Source organism: Thalassophryne amazonica, chromosome 6 (assembly GCF_902500255.1).
Source record: "Thalassophryne amazonica chromosome 6, fThaAma1.1, whole genome shotgun sequence".
NCBI classification, from domain to species: domain Eukaryota; kingdom Metazoa; phylum Chordata; class Actinopteri; order Batrachoidiformes; family Batrachoididae; genus Thalassophryne; species Thalassophryne amazonica.
The window spans coordinates 31,724,607-31,742,901 of NC_047108.1; the positions used below are offsets into that span (position 1 = coordinate 31,724,607).

Below are 18,295 nucleotides of genomic sequence, written 5' to 3' on the forward strand. Positions count from 1 at the left end.
ACCTCCCCCCTTGGAAGTTTCCCTGCCTCCTACCAGGGGGCCTCAGCTCTGATGCTGAGCCACCCCCGGCAGTGCTTGTACCATCAGTGTTGAAGTTTAGACCTTGAGGCTCAGTTTGTTGGAGTTCAGGTGTGGACTTGGGAGGACTCAGGGCATCCCTCTGAGTGATAGAGCAGTTAGGGCAGGTGCGGGATGTAAAACCAGGCATGGAGCATTTGAAGCAGTGAGTGCCACCATCATTTCTACGTTTTGCTTGAAAGCGGGGAATCTGCATGATATTGGGGCCAAGGACAGAATGGAGATCATGTGCTCTCAGCATTAGTTCAGTGACTGAATCGACAGGTGTGCCAAAAAGAACGACTCTGTATTTCTCCTGAGCGTGCTTACAGATCAGCTCTATCTGCTCTGTCTCAGATGGGGGATTCCTCAGTTTCTTGAACTCACCAAGCATGCGGGCTACGAATGTGGGTAGGGGCTCCTCAGGACCCTGGAAGCAGTCAAGAATGCCTCTCATTACATGCTCTTGGTTATCAGAGGGGAGGAAGACTGTCCTGAACAGCACACAAAAATCACTCCAACTGGCAACATTGTTATTAAGCACACTGAACCATTTCTTTGCTTCACCAGACAGAAAGCATGGCAGTTCCCTGAGGATTTGAGCATCTGACAGTTCAAAGGAAGACCTGTAAGTACTAACAGATTGTAGCCAGTCTTCTGGGTGGATTACACCAGTGCCAGGAAACACAGGAGGCTCGAGTTTTGCTTGGTGTAACGCAGCTGCTAGAACCCTTGTAGTATTTGCAAGTTCAAGAGAATATGACTGGTGATGTTTCGTATACTCCGCAGCTTTAGCATGTGATGGCGTCGCCACATTGGAGTATGTAGTTCTCCTGGAAAGAGGAGCAGGCACAAAGGGGGTCGAGGTAGCCACTGGGATGTGGTTGGGGGGGTCAGCAGGGGGGGCATGCAGTGGCTAACTTGTCATCTCTATCCCAATGTTCCAGAATTTTTCCTTGTAGATTAAGGGATTCATGTAGGCACTGCTGAAGCATGTCGACTGTGGCCTGTAAGTTCACTACTTTGTGTTCAAGGTCCACATTTTTGTGTGTGGGAGCAGACAGTCTTGGGAGAGCTGCAAAGTTGGTGACATTGTGGGGGTCTTCAAAGTCGAAGTACTCAGGATACTTAACCATGCCTTTAACTCAACAACTCAGTTTGAGGTCTCTAACACTTTCCTTTTCTCAAATATGTCATCTTATAACCAAGTTTAAAGGAAAACTGAAATTTGACTCACTATGCACTATAGCAGGTAAGACAAAAATGAAAATATTTTGAGTGAAAGAAACTGTAAGTCATAATCATCTGCAGAGAAACAAAAAGTACATCTGAAACAATATATATCAACAAAAGGTATGCAGGTGCTGCATGCAGTAGAATGTGGCCACAGGGTAGTAATAGACTTCACAATTTTTTTCTCTTTTTAATTTTTTTAAATTTGTTTTTCTTTTTTTCTCTCTTTTTATTTTTTTTATTATTTATTTCTGTGGTAATCACGTTCAATTCTCAAATAGCTGTGATATCAGATATGCATTGTAGGTTACACGGCTACTTAACATGCGAACCAAGTACGAATCCATACATCACTTGTGAGTCGAGAGGCAAAATATGAAGATGGGAGCTCGGCTTAAAACATACGTCCATAATGAAAGCGCCACATAGACTGGTAAATAATATTAACTGTTGCACCCTCTGGTGGCGCGGCATAGTCTGTCTTAAAGGTACATCACACAACCTTGACTGTTACAATTGATATCACTGTCTTTAAAGAATGGCACATCAAACTTTTGAGAGTCCACAATACTTCTCAAAGCAGCATTTTCTGTAACAAGTCTTTGCAGTTCACTTTCCATTGCACTGTACAAACTCATATCTACCTCTGTCTGTGAAGACACGCCAGTGTCCTCGTCCTGTTCTGTGGATGGGGTTGAACACCGAAGTTCAAGCAGAGCTGTGGCTGTGTCCTTCTTCTTTTCAGTCCGGCATTTCAACCTCTTGTATCTGGACTTGGTTGGTGATGGCGTTTACAAAATAAAAGTGCTTTAAATCGAACAATAACTGACTTATGTAGATCAGTCAACATTTATTGGTAGTAACTTCAAAGTAATGTTTCATTTCATCTCATTCTAATGCACATAAACAATGATGTGCCGTTTATTTTTCTGTCATTGACGTTTTGACTAAAAAATGACACACTCGAAAATCTCCAGAAGGGCAGATTGATAGGCCTACAGTACAGTGTACATACTAAGATTCATGTTACAAGTTATGAAAATAATTTAATACAGCATAAAATAATTTAAAGCAGGTATCAAAAGCAGACATTGTCTGTTGTATAATACTACGTCAAATTACACAATATTACGTCAATGATTTTACACTTCGTTGAATCCTTTGTTTTGTTTACCAAGATGCCGGCGCACAGTGCGTGTGACGTCACGCGGATGCGCTCTATTGAATTGATAAAGTTTGGTCCAAAGTCAAATAATTCCAAAGTGCGGAACATGAACTCGTGCTCAATGGTATCGAAGGCTTTAAAGAATTCTAAAAATAAAATAAAACCATCTTCAATTAAGTTATTGTAATCTAGCAGGTCCAATACAAGGCGATATAGTTGTGAATTGATCATTTCAGAAAGCCTGATTGTGTGTCTGAAATAATCTGAGGCATCCCAGTTTTCAGTCTAGAGGCATATATACAGGTTAAATTTTATAGTCATTATTAATCAGACATCATAAAAGTAATCCTAGAGATCTGTATTTTTTGGAAGGCGGAACTATTGTCTGACTCCTGTTTCCGTCGGATTGTGGGCGGTGCTGCACTCAGAGTGGAGGAAATAGCTGTTGTCAGCTCCAACACTTTTATAGATACCAACCAGCCGAGTGCCCGTGAAGTTGACAGAGAAGCTATGTAACGGCTCTAAAGTCGAATTGTGCGCGGTGTGGCGAGCAGACTGTGTTGTGTCGTGAGGACGGAGGAGGTAAGAGCTGTTTACTGACTTGTTTTTCTCCACTCTTGCTGTGCTGACACCATTAGTTTAGCAGCTAGCTCTTTAGCTATAATCCTATAATCTCAGTAGTTAGCCTAATCCCGGTGTTTAATGAATAAATGCTTGTTTTTTCTTCGTTTGCTCGAAATTATCTTTTACATTACTGCAGTGCAGCTGATTTTTTCCCACTAATATGTTTAATAGTCTCATTTATTGGTAAGATAAGATACTAATTTTTGTTGTTGTTATTTAGGGAATAACCCTGTTGTGTCTGATTTGTGGACGTTCATGCTGGTTATATGGTCGCAAATTGAGCTTTACCACGACGTGTCAGCGGAGCTGTAAAACGACTATTTGTGACCGTATAATAGCGTAAACATCCACAAATCATCAGACACAAGTTGGTTATTCCCATTCTAATAGGTGGGTTTCCATTCCGGCGCATTTCCCATGACCCTTTGCGCTAGCCGTCATGTTGTGTTTCAATCAAATTTTACAGGTAACTGATTGTCTGATCAGACAATTGATTGCACATATTGTCCCAAGTGACAATATACGAGGGCTGTCCGTAAAGTATAGGTCCTTTTTATTTTTTTCAAAAACTATATGGATTTCATTCATATGTTTTTACGTCAGACATGCTTGCACCCTCGTGCGCATGCGTGAGTTTTTCCATGCCTGTCGGTGACGTCATTCGCCTGTGAGCACTCCTTGTGGGAGGAGTCGTCCAGCCCCTCGTCGGAATTCCTTTGTCTGAGAAGTTGCTGAGAGACTGGCGCTTTGTTTGATCAGAATTTTTTCTAAACCTGTGAGACACATCGAAGTGGACATGGTTCGAAAAATTAAGCTGGTTTTCAGTGAAAATTTTAACAGCTGATGAGAGATTTTGAGGTGATTCTGTCGCTTTAAGGACTTTTCACGGTGCGAGACGTCGCTCAGCCCTCTCAGGCAGCGTCATCAGCCTGTTTCAAGCTTAAAACCTCCACATTTCAGGCTCTATTGATCCAGGACGTCGTGAGAGAACAGAGAAGTTTCAGAAGAAGTCGGTTTCAGCATTTTATCCGGATATTCCACTGTTAAAGGAGATTTTTTTAATGAAAGACGTGCGGACGGGTCCGCGCGTCGGGACGCAGCCGACGCGGCGCGGCGGCACAGGAAAAACACCTCCGTGTTGATAACCATTTGTAAAATCCAGGCGGCTTTTGATGGCTTTCAGTGGAGTGAGTATATGAGAAATTGTTTATCAGCTGGAGATGTTCCAACTTGTCCTCAAGGCTTCCAACAGAGGTGTTTTTCCTGTGGCGAAGCGTCGCGGCGGCTGCGAGCCGACGCTGCAATCCGCCCGCACGTCTTTCATTAAAAAAATCTCCTTTAACAGTGGAATATCCGGATAAAATGCTGAAACCGACTTCTTCTGAAACTTCTCTGTTCTCTCACGACGTCCTGGATCAACAGAGCCTGAAATGTGGAGGTTTTAAGCTTGAAACAGGCTGATGACGCTGCCTGAGAGCGCTGCGCGACGTCTCGCACCGTGAAAAGTCCTTAAAGCGACAGTATCACCTCAAAATCTCTCATCAGCTGTTAAAATTTTCACTGAAGACCAGCTTAATTTTTTGAACCATGTCCACTTCGATGTGTCTCACAGGTTTAGAAAAAATTTTGATCAAACAAAGCGCCAGTCTCTCAGCAACTTCTCAGACAAAGGAATTCCGACGAGGGGCTGGACGACTCCTCCCACAAGGAGTGCTCACAGGCGAATGACGTCACCGACAGGCGTGGAAAAACTCACGCATGCGCACAAGGGTTCAAGCATATCTGACGTAAAAACATATGAATGAAATCCATATAGTTTTTGAAAAAAACAAAAAGGACCTATACTTTAGGGACAGACCTCGTACTGACAATCCAGGCACATATTGTCTCAAGCGACAATATACTGACAATCCAGGCACATATTGTAGCTGGTCATCAGAACAACAATTAAAACTTGATGTTTAACTGTGAATTGTTTTTCCCACTCTGTCTCTCACACACGCTCACACATACGCACACACTCGCTCTCATTATGTCTGCCAAGAATGTAATAAAATCATTGGCATTTATTTAATATGCTACTTAAATTCATCAGGCGGTGTCATCTGATCTGAGGTCATAGCCCAAAGGTGTTTGTTTGTTTATTTATTTATTTATTTGCGACCATCGTGTGTTGACTGTTAATCTATGACACGGGCAGGCAGCACACAGAGGTCTAAAAAGTCGGCTTTGAAGTTATTCTTTTTGGCTGGACTCTAACGTGACTCAGCAGGGAGTGGCGCAGCGTTTGGAGCTGTGTGAACGGAACGGAGGATTATTCTCATTTCTTGCCTGCAACAAGACAAGAGTCCCAGTTAGTGACTTTAATCAGCACAAAAGAAACTCATGATTGACATCTTTAAATGGCTTTGAGAGGGGTTAAGAAGCGGACTTGCCGCTTCTGAAAGGCATCGAAGCACAGAACCAGCGAAGCAGCGGGTCGGAGCACTGCTTGGTTGGTTCATGCTTCAAAGTGGAGCCGTTATAGAAGCGGTTGATTACAGACCCGCTGCAGGGTCCGCAGTCAACGTAGAGAAATGATCGTTTTCCTGACAAACACCCTAAAAAACATTGATTGCTCTGAAGGACCGATAAGGGAATGGTTAAACAAAAAGGCCATTGATGTTGGTGGATTGAATCATTTCGTGCCATTTTCAGTTTGTGCTAGTTGATGCGCTCACTGCGTGTCGGTCATTTCAAAGTGTCACGGAATGTCATCGAGTTTCTGCTTAAAATGGCCTCGTTTCTGCTTAAAATTGACTTTAGAATGATTTAACAGGTTTTACCTTCATCATCTGATGGTTAATAATCCTATTAATTCATTTGATTGCTTTGGGTGAAGAGACTGTCTCAGACGTGCCGTTGTGGTCCAAAATGACGCATGCACAGGTGCAAAAGGCTGACCTATTTTTAGGGGTGGACGGTTTGGTCTGCGACACCGGTTTTTGCCTCTGTTTACTATAGAGCGAGGATCGCGCCGCTGCACGGGGCTTCACTCGTATTATATAATTCTTACCTGAAAGAGTTTTAAAAGGTTTTGCAGTGAAATTGAACACTATTTCTATACACCACGTTTCCCCCTGTTAATATGTGTGCAGTTGGGATTGAATGTCTTGCTCAACAGTCATCGGGGTTCGAAACCACTATTGATGTGATTTAATAATAAAAACATGTATCTAAATATATATGAAACAAGCGTAAGCAGAAGGTTCTCGGATCAAGACCACCCTCCTGTTCTCCATGTATTGTGGAGTTGCATCCGGAAGGTTGAGCCAGGCAGAAAACAATCCATTTAAAGTTTATGTGACACCAAAAAATGTGCAGAAATAGTCATTAAAAATGATGAAATGTTATTTTAAACAATCCTGAGCAATGAAAGTTGATAAGTGCGCAGGTGAAGGATAAACAGCTGTTTGAAGCCTGCGCTCTATTTCAGCCCTCAGCCATGGCCATATTGTTGCTACGTCAGAAGCACGTAAGGTCTAGAACGTGGACCTGCTGATTCACACCTAAATCAATGGACAATTTTCAAGATGCGCTGCCATCTTGAAACTGAGACGTTAGTGAGCCTCTTGCTCGTGTGTTTGGCATCATTAGAAACACCTGTTCAGCTGTCAGATTTCCAGAGAGTGAAATGGTCATTGGAGGTGAATTCCACACCATATCAGAAAGTAATTTTGTTGTCATTGTCCTTGTTAACCCACAAGGAATGAGAAGGAGTGCTGCAGTGGTGTGAATATTAGGGTTGAAACAATTCGAGTAATTTATGGAGTTAAAATTGTCTCATTAATATTTGTAAATGCACACAGGGTGATCTACAAATAATCATTGATTTGCAAATGTGTTCAGATATCCACAAATGCAAATTTCATATTTGGAACTTGTAAATTGGTCTTTGCAAATAATGTTGTATTTGCAAATATAAAACTTAATTTGTAAAAAAAAAAAATTGCATTTGTAAAACTGGAAATTGTATTTGTGAATTGAGTTTCAGCATTTGTGGATCACCAATTACATGCATTCATTGCTTTCCTCTACGTCATTTTGAGACATTCTTTTCGCAAACAGATCCACAAACAAATACCGACTGATTTACAAATACACACTCATGCACACTGGATATCCACTAGATGGCAGTGTGGTTCCATTCATTGATGTGGCAAGGTGAAAGTATATGCTCCCGGGTGACTCTTTAATCGTGATTGTTACTGAGTTTTTTTAAATGCTTATCGCAAAGCGTTCTTTTTTATGACATCATGCAAGTTTTATAAGTCCGCGGACGCTGATCTGTGTAGATACAAATCAGTTTCCTCGGATCCGCGGACTTTCGAGAATAAATGCCACTCAAAGCCTGGCTGTTGCAACAGCTGTCGTAAAGCGGGACTGGTTGGTTGCTGCGGTGACACTGTGTGTTTCCTGTGTGATGTGATGTTCCTGTGTGATGCTTAGCTAAATGTAGCATGTGTACATCGCAAACATTTAGAGCTTTCAAGTTTTTAAAAGAAGAATTTTGCAGCATGTCTGTGTCACGGAGCACGCACAGGCGCAATGCTGTTTAATACGCTTATTTGAACCACTGTGTTAAAGAGTACAACACTAACACCCCCGCCCCCCTCCCCATGATGAAATCTGCGGACACATCATAATTTTAAAAAATAATTGACCTTGCAGACAATATCACCACATACTCGTAGATACCCACCCATCAGACGCCTCCATTACGGTAATGTGAAATGATTTATTCTGAAATGTCGGTCTTCTCTCATCCGGGAGCATATAGTTTCAGCTTGCCACATTAATGAATGGAACCACACTGCCATATAGTGGATATCCAGTGTGCATGAGTGTGTATTTGTAAATCAGTCGTGTTTGTGGATCTGTGTTCGCGAAAAGAATCTCAAAATGACGTCACATAGGAAAGCGATGAATGCATGTAATTGGTGATCCACAAATGCTGAAACTCAGTTCACAAATACAATTTCCAGTTTTACAAATGTAATTTTATTTTTTTTTACAAATTAAGTTTTATATTTGCAAATACATTATTTGAAATTTGCATTTGTGGATATCTGAACACATTTGCAAATCAATGATTATTTGTAGATCACCCTGTGTGCATTTACAAATATTAATGAGACAGTTTTAACTCCATAGTAATTCGATTACAAAAAATGTTCGAGGCAAATTCTTTGCCTCGAGGCTTCGTTTAAAGCTGTAGTACATACGCTAGGCCTGTATGTGGCGCTGTAACGCTCCCACAAAAAACACAGAAGACCATAGCGCTAATCAATGTAGCAGGCGATGCTACAAGTTTACAAAGCCACACGCTAAGTAAAATAAAGCCTAAGAGAAAGGGTCTGCGCGGATCGACTGAAACGGACTTATTGCGCATTTAAAGTGAAGCCAGTGTGTTTGTACGTATTAAAAAAAAAAAAAACACGTTTTGCTCCACTGGCCATTCTCCACCTCCGCAGATGAAGCTAAATGACGCGCACGTTAAATGAGTCATGTTTAATGATTACAAAAAAGCTTTAATTCGGATTTGGTAACTTTTTATCAACAGGCAGCTGTTGTGGAAACGCTGCAATCCACAGCCGTTTTTCAAAGGCTGTGTTATTCGCCAAGTATCCACAGAAAACAAAGAATTTGACTTTGGTTTTAGCTACACTCTGTAAGGCATGTATAAATATACAGACGGTTGCCCAGTTCCGGATCACCTTTTTTAAAGTCCCGCTATACGGAGCCATAATGCAACTGAATGTCCTTTAATTGTTGTATTGGGTATTTGGATGTTATTTAGCTGAAAAAGTCTGGATGGAGTAGCCCTTCTACTTAAAGTGTGAAGCCACATTATGTGTGGTGCAAACATTTGCCAGAAATGGATCACTTTTGCCAGTTCCGGATCACGACACTCTGTGTCACTTTGGGGTCATTCCTGGCATCTGGCTGGAGCCCTTGTAATGATACACACTGTCCCCGAGAATGGGTTTTGAACACAAAATGATATAAATTATACTTATTAAATGAGAATTTACTTAGTTTCGAAAAGCGCCGTTATACGTTTTTACGAGCAAAAAATGAAGTGTGGAGGTGAGATTTCTCCTGAATTAAAAAGTAAAAGCCCCCCCACATTCATGCCCATTCGTGATGTTGAGATGAGCCCCAAAGTACACAAGGCTCACAACTACTGACACGAGGCTGCTGCTTCAGTGATCCACAACTGGCAAATTTTCGCGTTTAAACAGCAAGACATAACACACTGACTTTCTACCCAAGTAAGTAAGTATTTTCCAACTCTAGAACCAAAAACACCGAACGGCTAGCTCACCTTTGCTACATTTTAGAGATCGTTACTTTAAAACTTGCAGGAATGAGTGAGTCAGAAAAAGCGCGCACACCGCAGACACCGGGATGTTTTGATTCCTCTGCTGATCACAAGGATGGCTGGATCTGGTCGAGCTTGTGGTCGTTTGTACACAAAACATCAATCTTTCCATTGGTACGAAGTATTAGCTTATTTGTGCTGATTACAAGAAACGGCGGCGCAAAAACTACAGTAGTGATCTGGAACTGGCAATGATCCGGAACTGGGCAAGTGACTGTACACTAAAGACTGAATAAATCATAGTTACAAAACGTGCAAATGAAATATGGAATAAGAAGGAAAAAAGAATGCACTGTTCGCAGACTGAAGATTTCACAGACTGTCTGGGCTTATGGTTTGGCAAAGCTCTAAAACTCTTAATATGAAAAAATAAATAATATCCCGGCAATACAGTGAGAGGGAACACCCTAAACTTAAAAATCTGCGTGATGGCACAGCAACATTGTGCCACTGCTTTGGGAGAGCCCTGCCACTACTGATATTGTTTAAAAACACAAAGGTACTTTTTATCGATTACTCGATTAATCGATAAAATAATCAATAGAATATTCAATTCCAAAAATATTTGATAGCTGCAGCCCTAGTGAATATTGATCTAAGCCCCGGTCACACGGCACTAATAGTGATGGGATGATGATACCTCAAGGAGTGTATTGACACACTACACAGACTGTGTCGGTACTGTATTGACACTGTGTTGGTCGCCCAATAGTGACCCCTGCAGTAGTTATAATCATTGCAGGTAAATAAAATGAAAATAAGATGGAAAAGCTAACGTGCTGCAAATGCAACATCAGCCTGTGAAATAGTTAATCGCCAGTCCTCTATTTAAAATATGATCTCATCATTGCATCATTTCATGTGCTCAATTTGTGTCGAGTTAAGCTGTTCATGAGAAGAGTTTAAAATTTGCTTAAAACCCTGTTTGTGTACATGCTAAACTGAGTTGGTTTGTAAAATATATAGCAAATTTGTCTGTAATAAAATTCAGAGTTAAAATTTGTAACTTATGTATGGAAATTTAACTTAAGTGTTAAAGCATACGAAATAAAAGACTAAAAATAGATTCAATTATGTATTTTTTATTGAGGAACAAAGGTTTCTGAAGTGTCTTTGCTCCAAGGTGATTTCTCCTCTTACACACCAGTTCCCCTGCCTTAGAAAAAACTTTCACAGGGTACAGATGAAGATGGTGAGCATAAAAATTTCAGTGCAAGTTGATAAAGGTGTGGATATGTTTTCTGGTTATTCTTCCAGTATTGTAAAGGAGTACAAACATATCTAATTGGAAAAATAACAGTAAACAATGCCCAAAGAAGAAAAAGATTTACCTTATTTGGCGTCAAAAGATCAAAATTATTCCAGACTGGGGAAACGTCTTTGAACGATCTATGAAGTCAGTGGAATAAGGTGAGGGCAAGCAAAACTCCATCCGACAAATCTGCAACATGTCGATACAGTTTGTTTCCTTATAAACACAATTTGGCACGGCGCAGTCAAACGACAGTTCCTGTAGCAGTCACATGATTTTTTCTTAGAGCGATACACGCACCAATACGGGGTTTCACTCTTGTGTGCTCGGCGCAGTGTTGACGCAACAGTGTTGTTCATCCCATCACTAGGCACTAATGAAGGACACTGAAGCCAAAACAACACAAGAAATCCTGACTTACGTTGACTTTCAGAGGCATCATTTTCACTGTCATCTAGCTTCGTTCCTGTATGAATCCCGACGACAACTTCAATTTGTCAGTATTCCATTTTGTTTTCTGTCTTGATGGTTCCTCATCGTTTGTGTTATTTCCATAACGTCAGCTTTCCGTTTGACTGTCATCCAACTTATTCCAACCTCCCAAGTCCGACGTCTTGCACGAACATTGTACACACACACAGATTGCTGTGCACTCGAGTGCACAGCCTCTCCAGCCAAAAACGGCTGTGTGCACGAGCGCACAGCTGCCTGTGGTGCACACCCTCTACAGCCAAAGATGGCATGCGAACTGGTGCATAGCCTTTTGTGTGTGCGCAGGCTCTCCAGCCAAAGATGGCATGTGAATGTGCGCACAGCCATCTGTGGCGCACAGCCTCTGCAGCCAGAGACAGCATGCGAACAGCTGTTTGTGTGTGTACAATGTTCGTGCAAGGCGTCAGACTTGTGATGTTGGACAAAGTTGGACGACAGTCAAACGGAACGCTGACGGTACGGGAATTATGTAAATGATGAGGAACTGTCAAGAAGCAAAGCAAAATGGATTATGGACGACTTGATGTTGTCATCGGGATTCGTACAGGAACAACGCTGAACAATGGTTTAATGATTTCCCTGAAAGTCAGTGTCAGTCCAGATTTATTGTTTTGTTTTTGCTTCAGTGTATTTCATTAGTGCCGTGTGACCAGGGCTTCGTTGCTAGGAAAGTTCAACCACCAAAATACCAACATTCTGGTCGCAATGAACATCGTTTAACTATTATTTGATTTCTTTGTGCGACTGACGTCGTTATTCAAGCATTCAAAAGTCTATTCCTACCGCCACACAACTCCAACCACACACAAGAAAGTTTCTTGACAGTTCTTGCTATTTGAACAAAACTGCGTCTCCCTAATTGGATAGAGTTGTGACATCATCAGGCATGTGCGTAGGCGCTGTCTAGCGGGATCTTGAAAATCCCCCATTGTAAACACAGCAGAGGTTGAGCTGTTTTTGGACAATTTTTTTCTCTAGTGTGGAGCTTTTTTTTTTTTTTTTTTTTTTTTTAAGTCCAGTCTGAATGCTTTTCTGAAGGACATAGCCTTATGGTTTTTAGCCTTATTTAGACCACAATGAGGGAGATGAATCCTTCAAGGAAAATCTTCAGTCTGACAACAGTGACAGTATTTATTGGCAGAGTTCAGAACACAGAATGATGATAGTGATTATAAAATAAACAATAACGCAGGCGATTTCTGCATGCAGCGGATGATATTTTTTTTTTCTTCCCCCAGCTCTCTGGTCATAATCGACTGATTAAAAAAAAAAAGTTTTACTGTCCTTTATCAGAAATACGTGAGAGAAAGTGTGGATTTTTTTTTTATTTAGGTTTTTTCTTTTTCTTAGAAAAAGGTACATGCATTTCAAATCTAAAAAATGACTCAAGGGACTGAAAATATTAGTTATTTTTAAAATATTGTTTCCTTTTTGAATACAGTTAATGTACTGTATGTTAGTAGCGTAACACTTTACTATAAAATATTAAACCCCAAAATCACAGAAGGAGTAAATAATGTCTTACCTGTCCTTTTCAGTGAGATCATCTTTAACTTTATCCACTTTACAAAACGACATCTGAAAATAATTTAATTCCTTCTGTCTTGGCTGAAGAAAAGTCCATTTGTCACACGGGCGTTTGGTGCCAGGTTACGGCGCCGGCTGTAATCCATTATTGTGGCTGATGGATTGAGTCTTTGCTCTTAACGAGCTGCTTTGTGCCATAAGTTAAGACTCCCAGAGTTCCTCATGTGCTCATAACGTCTCACGCAACAAAATTATGCCATGATCCACAAAACAATAAAACAACAACAACAAAAAATCGGAAAATACTGTTTTGCCTCCGTGTCGAGTGAAAAAGCCATGGACACCGTTCAAGTGCGTGCTTGTCAATATGTGTTTCCACCTGCCAATCAAAAGGATTCTGCTGGTGAGAATAATCGTTCTCACACCGAAAACACGCTGCAGCCCCGACTCGAACCACTTGTGCAGACTGGAAACGGGGCTGTCAGTAGCCTATAAAAATACATAAATTAATGGGACTATTAAGACAGCGGTTCTTGTTCTGATCTCACTTCCTCCTCCTTCTCCAATGTTGTGACTGTACTGGAAGTTCCTGGTTTTTAGTGGCGCGTGGTTCAAAATCCAAATATTTATCTCTTCAGAAAATGCACACCAGGAAAGGATAAATTTCAGACTGTTTAATTTAAATCTAAAGCAATAAGTTGCCAATTAATGGCCATTGTGTTTGTGTACTACTAAAAGGAAAACTATTAATAGCATACTCTATTTACTCCATTAAAGGCCCCCTCCTTATTAAATGCCCCCCTAATTTATTTGGCACATTGCATGTAGTGAAGTTGTGAATTCCTGAGAGAACAGAGTAAAACTAAAATGAAGTAGTCCTACCTCATTGCCACGACAAAACATAAGTGATCCATAAAGTTCACAATTTGTGGCTACTGTCCAGGACTGTCATAGTCCTGCTGAAGTCCACCTTGTTATCCCTCTGTTCTTTTGGGTGTGAAGCAATATGAGTGCATCATCAACTTGTGGCGTTCAGAAAACTTCAAATACCAGCCATTCGAGGCTCTGAAGTTCTGGTTTCCATATTGCTTATACAGCTGCACTCCCTCCTATTTCAGACTCTTTTCTGCCACGTTGATGCCTGCTGTTCATTCTCCTTTCATAGAACCACTTATATCACACTTTCCTCCCCTCACCAGGCAGCCATTTTGCTGTTTTGGACAGGGTTGCAAGGTTACCTTTGTTCCTACACCGCTCCCAGATGCGTTTCCTATCAACTACGAAAATCCAAGCAGCATGGTGCTTGCCCTTCTCTTTTGCTTCTTTCACGACTTTTAGCTTGAACGCTGCAGAGGAGCAACGGTTGTGCAGAGCCATTTTATGGAATTGTGCAACAGCTACTGCATGCAGAAACACAGATTCTAGTCTTCGCTGCTTCTCTTCCATGCAGTACGCATGTCCGTACGTACTGTGTGTAGCATGCATGCAAGCGATCATCAATAATTGCCTCTTCTTGAAAATTCCAGGTGCCTGGGGTACTTAAGAGTAAATACGGTATGCTGCTTTGTCAGATGTAACTTTTAATAATTTTTCTGCTTGTAGGAACATCAGACCAGACACGTTGGAATTTGGGAATCATCACTCTTTCTGAGAGTCAATACAAAGGAATGGCCAAAGAGCCAAAACAAAGCAGAGCAGAGACACTAACTTTGGCTGGCTCCAATGGTCACAATGATCAACAGTGGCAGACTGGTTTAAGTTCCCAGCAGAATCACCATCGGGGCATTAACCACATGTCCAAGATGGCTCGTCGTTGCTTGGATGTGAAGCAGAAGTGCGCTGCCTATGTGCTGGCACTGCGACCATGGAGCTTCAGCGCCTCACTCACACCAGTGGCACTCGGCAGCGCTTTAGCATACAAACTCGAGGGATCTGTGGATGTGGTTATCCTGATGGTGTGTGCAGTGGCTGTCCTGGTGGTCCATGGGGCTGGGAACCTTGTAAACACCTATTATGACTTCTCCAAAGGAATTGACCACAAGAAGAGTGATGATAGGACTCTTGTGGATGAGATCTTGGCCCCGCAGGATGTGGTTATGTTTGGAGCATTGCTGTATTCATTGGGGTGCTTGTGTGCCACACTGCTTTACTTCCTGTCTACACTTAGACTGGAGCACCTGGCCCTTATTTACTTTGGAGGCCTGTCCAGCTCATTTCTGTACACAGGAGGTGAGTTATAATGCTTGTATTGCTAACTCCTGAACTATACCAGGACATAAACTCACACACATCCTACATTTTGAGTGTTTTGGTTGGTAAACATACTGGTGACAATTAACAGTGAAATCCAGCATAAAGTGTTGAACCTCTATGTACCATCAGCACAGCTTCAGTCCTTGACAGTGACTTTGTTTACATGTACAGCAATAAATGGACTGTTGACCTCATTTAAATAAGGCAGTATTTTGGTTATGGTTTTTACACAGGTTGTTTATGGAATATTCCATTCATATTCCCATTTACATGTTACACAGCAAAATCTGATTGACTCACAGCCACATTACTTCCTCTTTGTCTTGCGTCTTTCAAAATGCTGTGAAAACATCATAGTGCAGTTGTGTTTATATGATTAGAATATGCTGTTTACATATTACTGTACATGTAAACACAGCGATTGATTTTGCAAGTCCTTGGAACTCTACTGAAGGGACGGAGCACCATTCTTCTAAAAGGTGTTCCCTTATTTGTTACAACAAAAGTAATAATATTGCTACAATACAATTTTAGAGAAACAGACAAAAAGAACCTGATAAAACAAAGCAACAGAAAAGATAAAACCAACTAACAATGAACATAAATAAATAACTGTTTCCTGTGAACACCTAGTGACTCTTAAACTTCCACTTCATCCCTGTTTTATTTAAGTTTAATGACAATTTGTTTCGGTCAAACCACATCTGAGCTGTGTTTTTACACAAGAAAAAAAATTAAATGCAGTAAACTGCACATTTGTGTCATTTTTCATGAAAATAACTTATTAAAGATCACATATTACACTTTAGTCAGGCCTTTAAAATACTTTTGTGGACTCTTGCTGTAATATGTTGTCAGTGGTTGAGATAATTGCTGGAGGCATCTAAAAATGCTCATAATCGGGTGAAACCTGATGGCAATCTCTTTGTGGTGTGTTGGTGATGTATGTATGTGCAAAATAAAACAAAACACTACTCCAGGTATGTTTTTGATGAAAATATAACTTTGTTACAAGGTCAAATGTTGATGTTGCGTGACAAAAGCCTTTTAATAATAACTTCAAGAAATAATGGCAAAACTCACATGTAAGTAAAAAAAAAAAACACAAAAAAAACAACAAAAATGATTAATCGATTACTAAAATAATCGTTAGTTGCAGCCCTAGTTTGTTTTATGAGTGAGAGCATTTTACAGATTAAATGTGAATAAGCCAGTTTTGAGTTTCTCAGTGTGCATGCGTTTTCAAAACTGGTGACAATGTTACTTTGTGCACAGCAGAACAACGTTGTCAGTTGCTTTAGGCCATAATTTTGTATCTTATTGACTGTAAAGCCAGCAACACAGCACCTATTTGGTGCATTCATCGGATTAGAACAGATCAAAATACTATAGAAGACAAAGAATTTTTACTTGACACTTTGAAGTGAGTTTTCTTTGTTTCAGAGGGTGTCATACCCATTAAAATTCACCAGAATATACAAAATTTGACTTGCTCTTTTAAAACATTTCTGGGGGAGATCCCCCAGACCCCCCATAATTAATACTGTGTTTTTACTTCACACATTGAAGTGAGTTTTATTTGTTTCAGAGGGCTTCATACCTGGTAAAATTCACCAGAATACACAAAATTTGACTTGGTCTTTAAAAAAATCTTCCAGTGGGGGGCACCTCCAGAGTTCCCAGAATCAAGACTACACCCCACCCCCACCACACTTTTATGTACCTTTATATTCAAGTTTTGCATTCTTTTTATGCTTTGTCTGTCTCTCCTTAGAGGCTATTTAGAATAGATTTGTATGCTGTATAATGTTTATTGTATTTATTGAGGAAAAAAGAGTGTATGCCCCCACTATGCCACATTTTACGGGAATTGCTGGCATTGATTTTTGCCAGGAAAAAATTTCAGTCAGATGAAAATTTATTTCTTTAACCCATGATGTAGTCAAAACCTGCAGATAAGGGAACCTATGCCCAATTTTGTTTTTTTGTTTGTGGTTATTTTATTTTATTTTTGCTTTAGAAAACTGCATGGTAAAACACAAACCACTTGACCTCAAAGATGGTAATGATTGTTTAAAATCTTTAACATTGGGTGTTCCTGAGAGCTTTCCAAACAGGTTTAAAAAGGCCTAAAATCCTAGCCCCCAGCCTGGGGCTTTGCTCTTGGACCCCATTGGGGAGCTAGGCGGCCCCCAAACCCCTGAACTAATTAGTTTCAGGCTTAGCCATATTGCCTCAATGCCAGCCCTCTAAGAGCCTATCCCAGCAGTCATTGGGCATGAGGCAGGGTACACCCTGGACAAGTCGCCAGTTTGTCACAGAGCGAGCTTAGTTGATGTTACTTATAGGAATGTTGACAAATATTTTTGTTGTTGCAGTGGCTCTGGTTCTTATAGAACAGAAAGACAAGTCACTGAAATCCACTGCTTTAGTTTTGGTGTGAATTACAGGTTTGAGAACTTTGGGATTTGGGGGGCACATGTTTGAGAAGCACTGTTTTAAACTTTAGTTGTGGCTGCTGTTTTCTCTTTTGATTCTTAGGCATTGGCTTGAAGTATGTGGCTCTGGGTGATGTAGTGATCCTTATCACCTTCGGTCCACTGGCAGTCATGTTTGCCCACGCCGTTCAAGTTGGCTACCTATCAGTGATGCCGCTGGTGTACGCCATTCCTCTGGCCCTCAACACAGAAGCCATTCTCCACAGCAACAATACGAGAGACATGGACTCTGACAAGCAGGCAGGAATCGTCACCCTAGCCATCCTCATAGGCCCCACTTTGTCATACATCCTCTACAATCTCCTGCTCTTTGTCCCCTATGTGCTATTCTGCATCCTAGCAACACGCTACACCATCAGCATGGCCCTGCCTCTGCTTACGCTGCCCATGGCCTTCTCCTTGGAGAAGCAGTTTCGCAGCCGATGCTACGTCAAAATCCCCCAGAAAACAGCCAAGCTCAACCTCCTCATGGGACTTTTCTATGTCTTTGGGATCATTCTGGCTCCTCCTGGCAATTTGCCGTTACTGTGATTCATTAGTTTTGTTATATAACAGTTAAATGTTTTTAATACAGAATAGCTTATTTATGTCTTTGTACTTGTACAAAGCTATGAGAGGGGTTTTTTGTCGTCTAATTTGTATGGTTGGAGGCAAGTTAGTTTGGAAGACTCCCTCCCATGCTTAAGGCCTGTATAATAATATTGTTGGCAGCCATATTGTGTAATTTTGTAGAGGTAGGTAAATGTTTTCATCATACTGCACAGCTGAAG

The 18,295-nt window shown here is 41.0% G+C and overlaps 1 protein-coding gene across 1 annotated transcript; it reads left to right on the forward strand.

Moving 5' to 3' along the window:
• The first annotated feature begins 2,879 nt into the window (after positions 1-2,879).
• ubiad1 (UbiA prenyltransferase domain containing 1) lies at positions 2,880-18,091 on the forward strand. The gene is made up of 3 exons (XM_034171943.1): positions 2,880-3,037; positions 14,377-15,003; positions 17,569-18,091. The coding sequence occupies exons 2-3, from the start codon at positions 14,442-14,444 to the stop codon at positions 18,054-18,056; spliced, it is 1,050 nt and encodes a 349-aa protein (XP_034027834.1). The 5' UTR covers positions 2,880-3,037; positions 14,377-14,441; the 3' UTR covers positions 18,057-18,091.
• Positions 18,092-18,295: the final 204 nt, after the last annotated feature.

Bases quoted from the DNA above. Each gene is read 5' to 3' on its own strand.
- ubiad1 (XM_034171943.1), top strand. From the start codon at position 14,442: ATGGCCAAAGAGCCAAAACAAAGCAGAGCAGAGACACTAACTTTGGCT. The intron at 15,004-17,568 runs GTGAGTTATAAT...TTTGATTCTTAG, and splicing joins CTCATTTCTGTACACAGGAG to GCATTGGCTTGAAGTATGTG.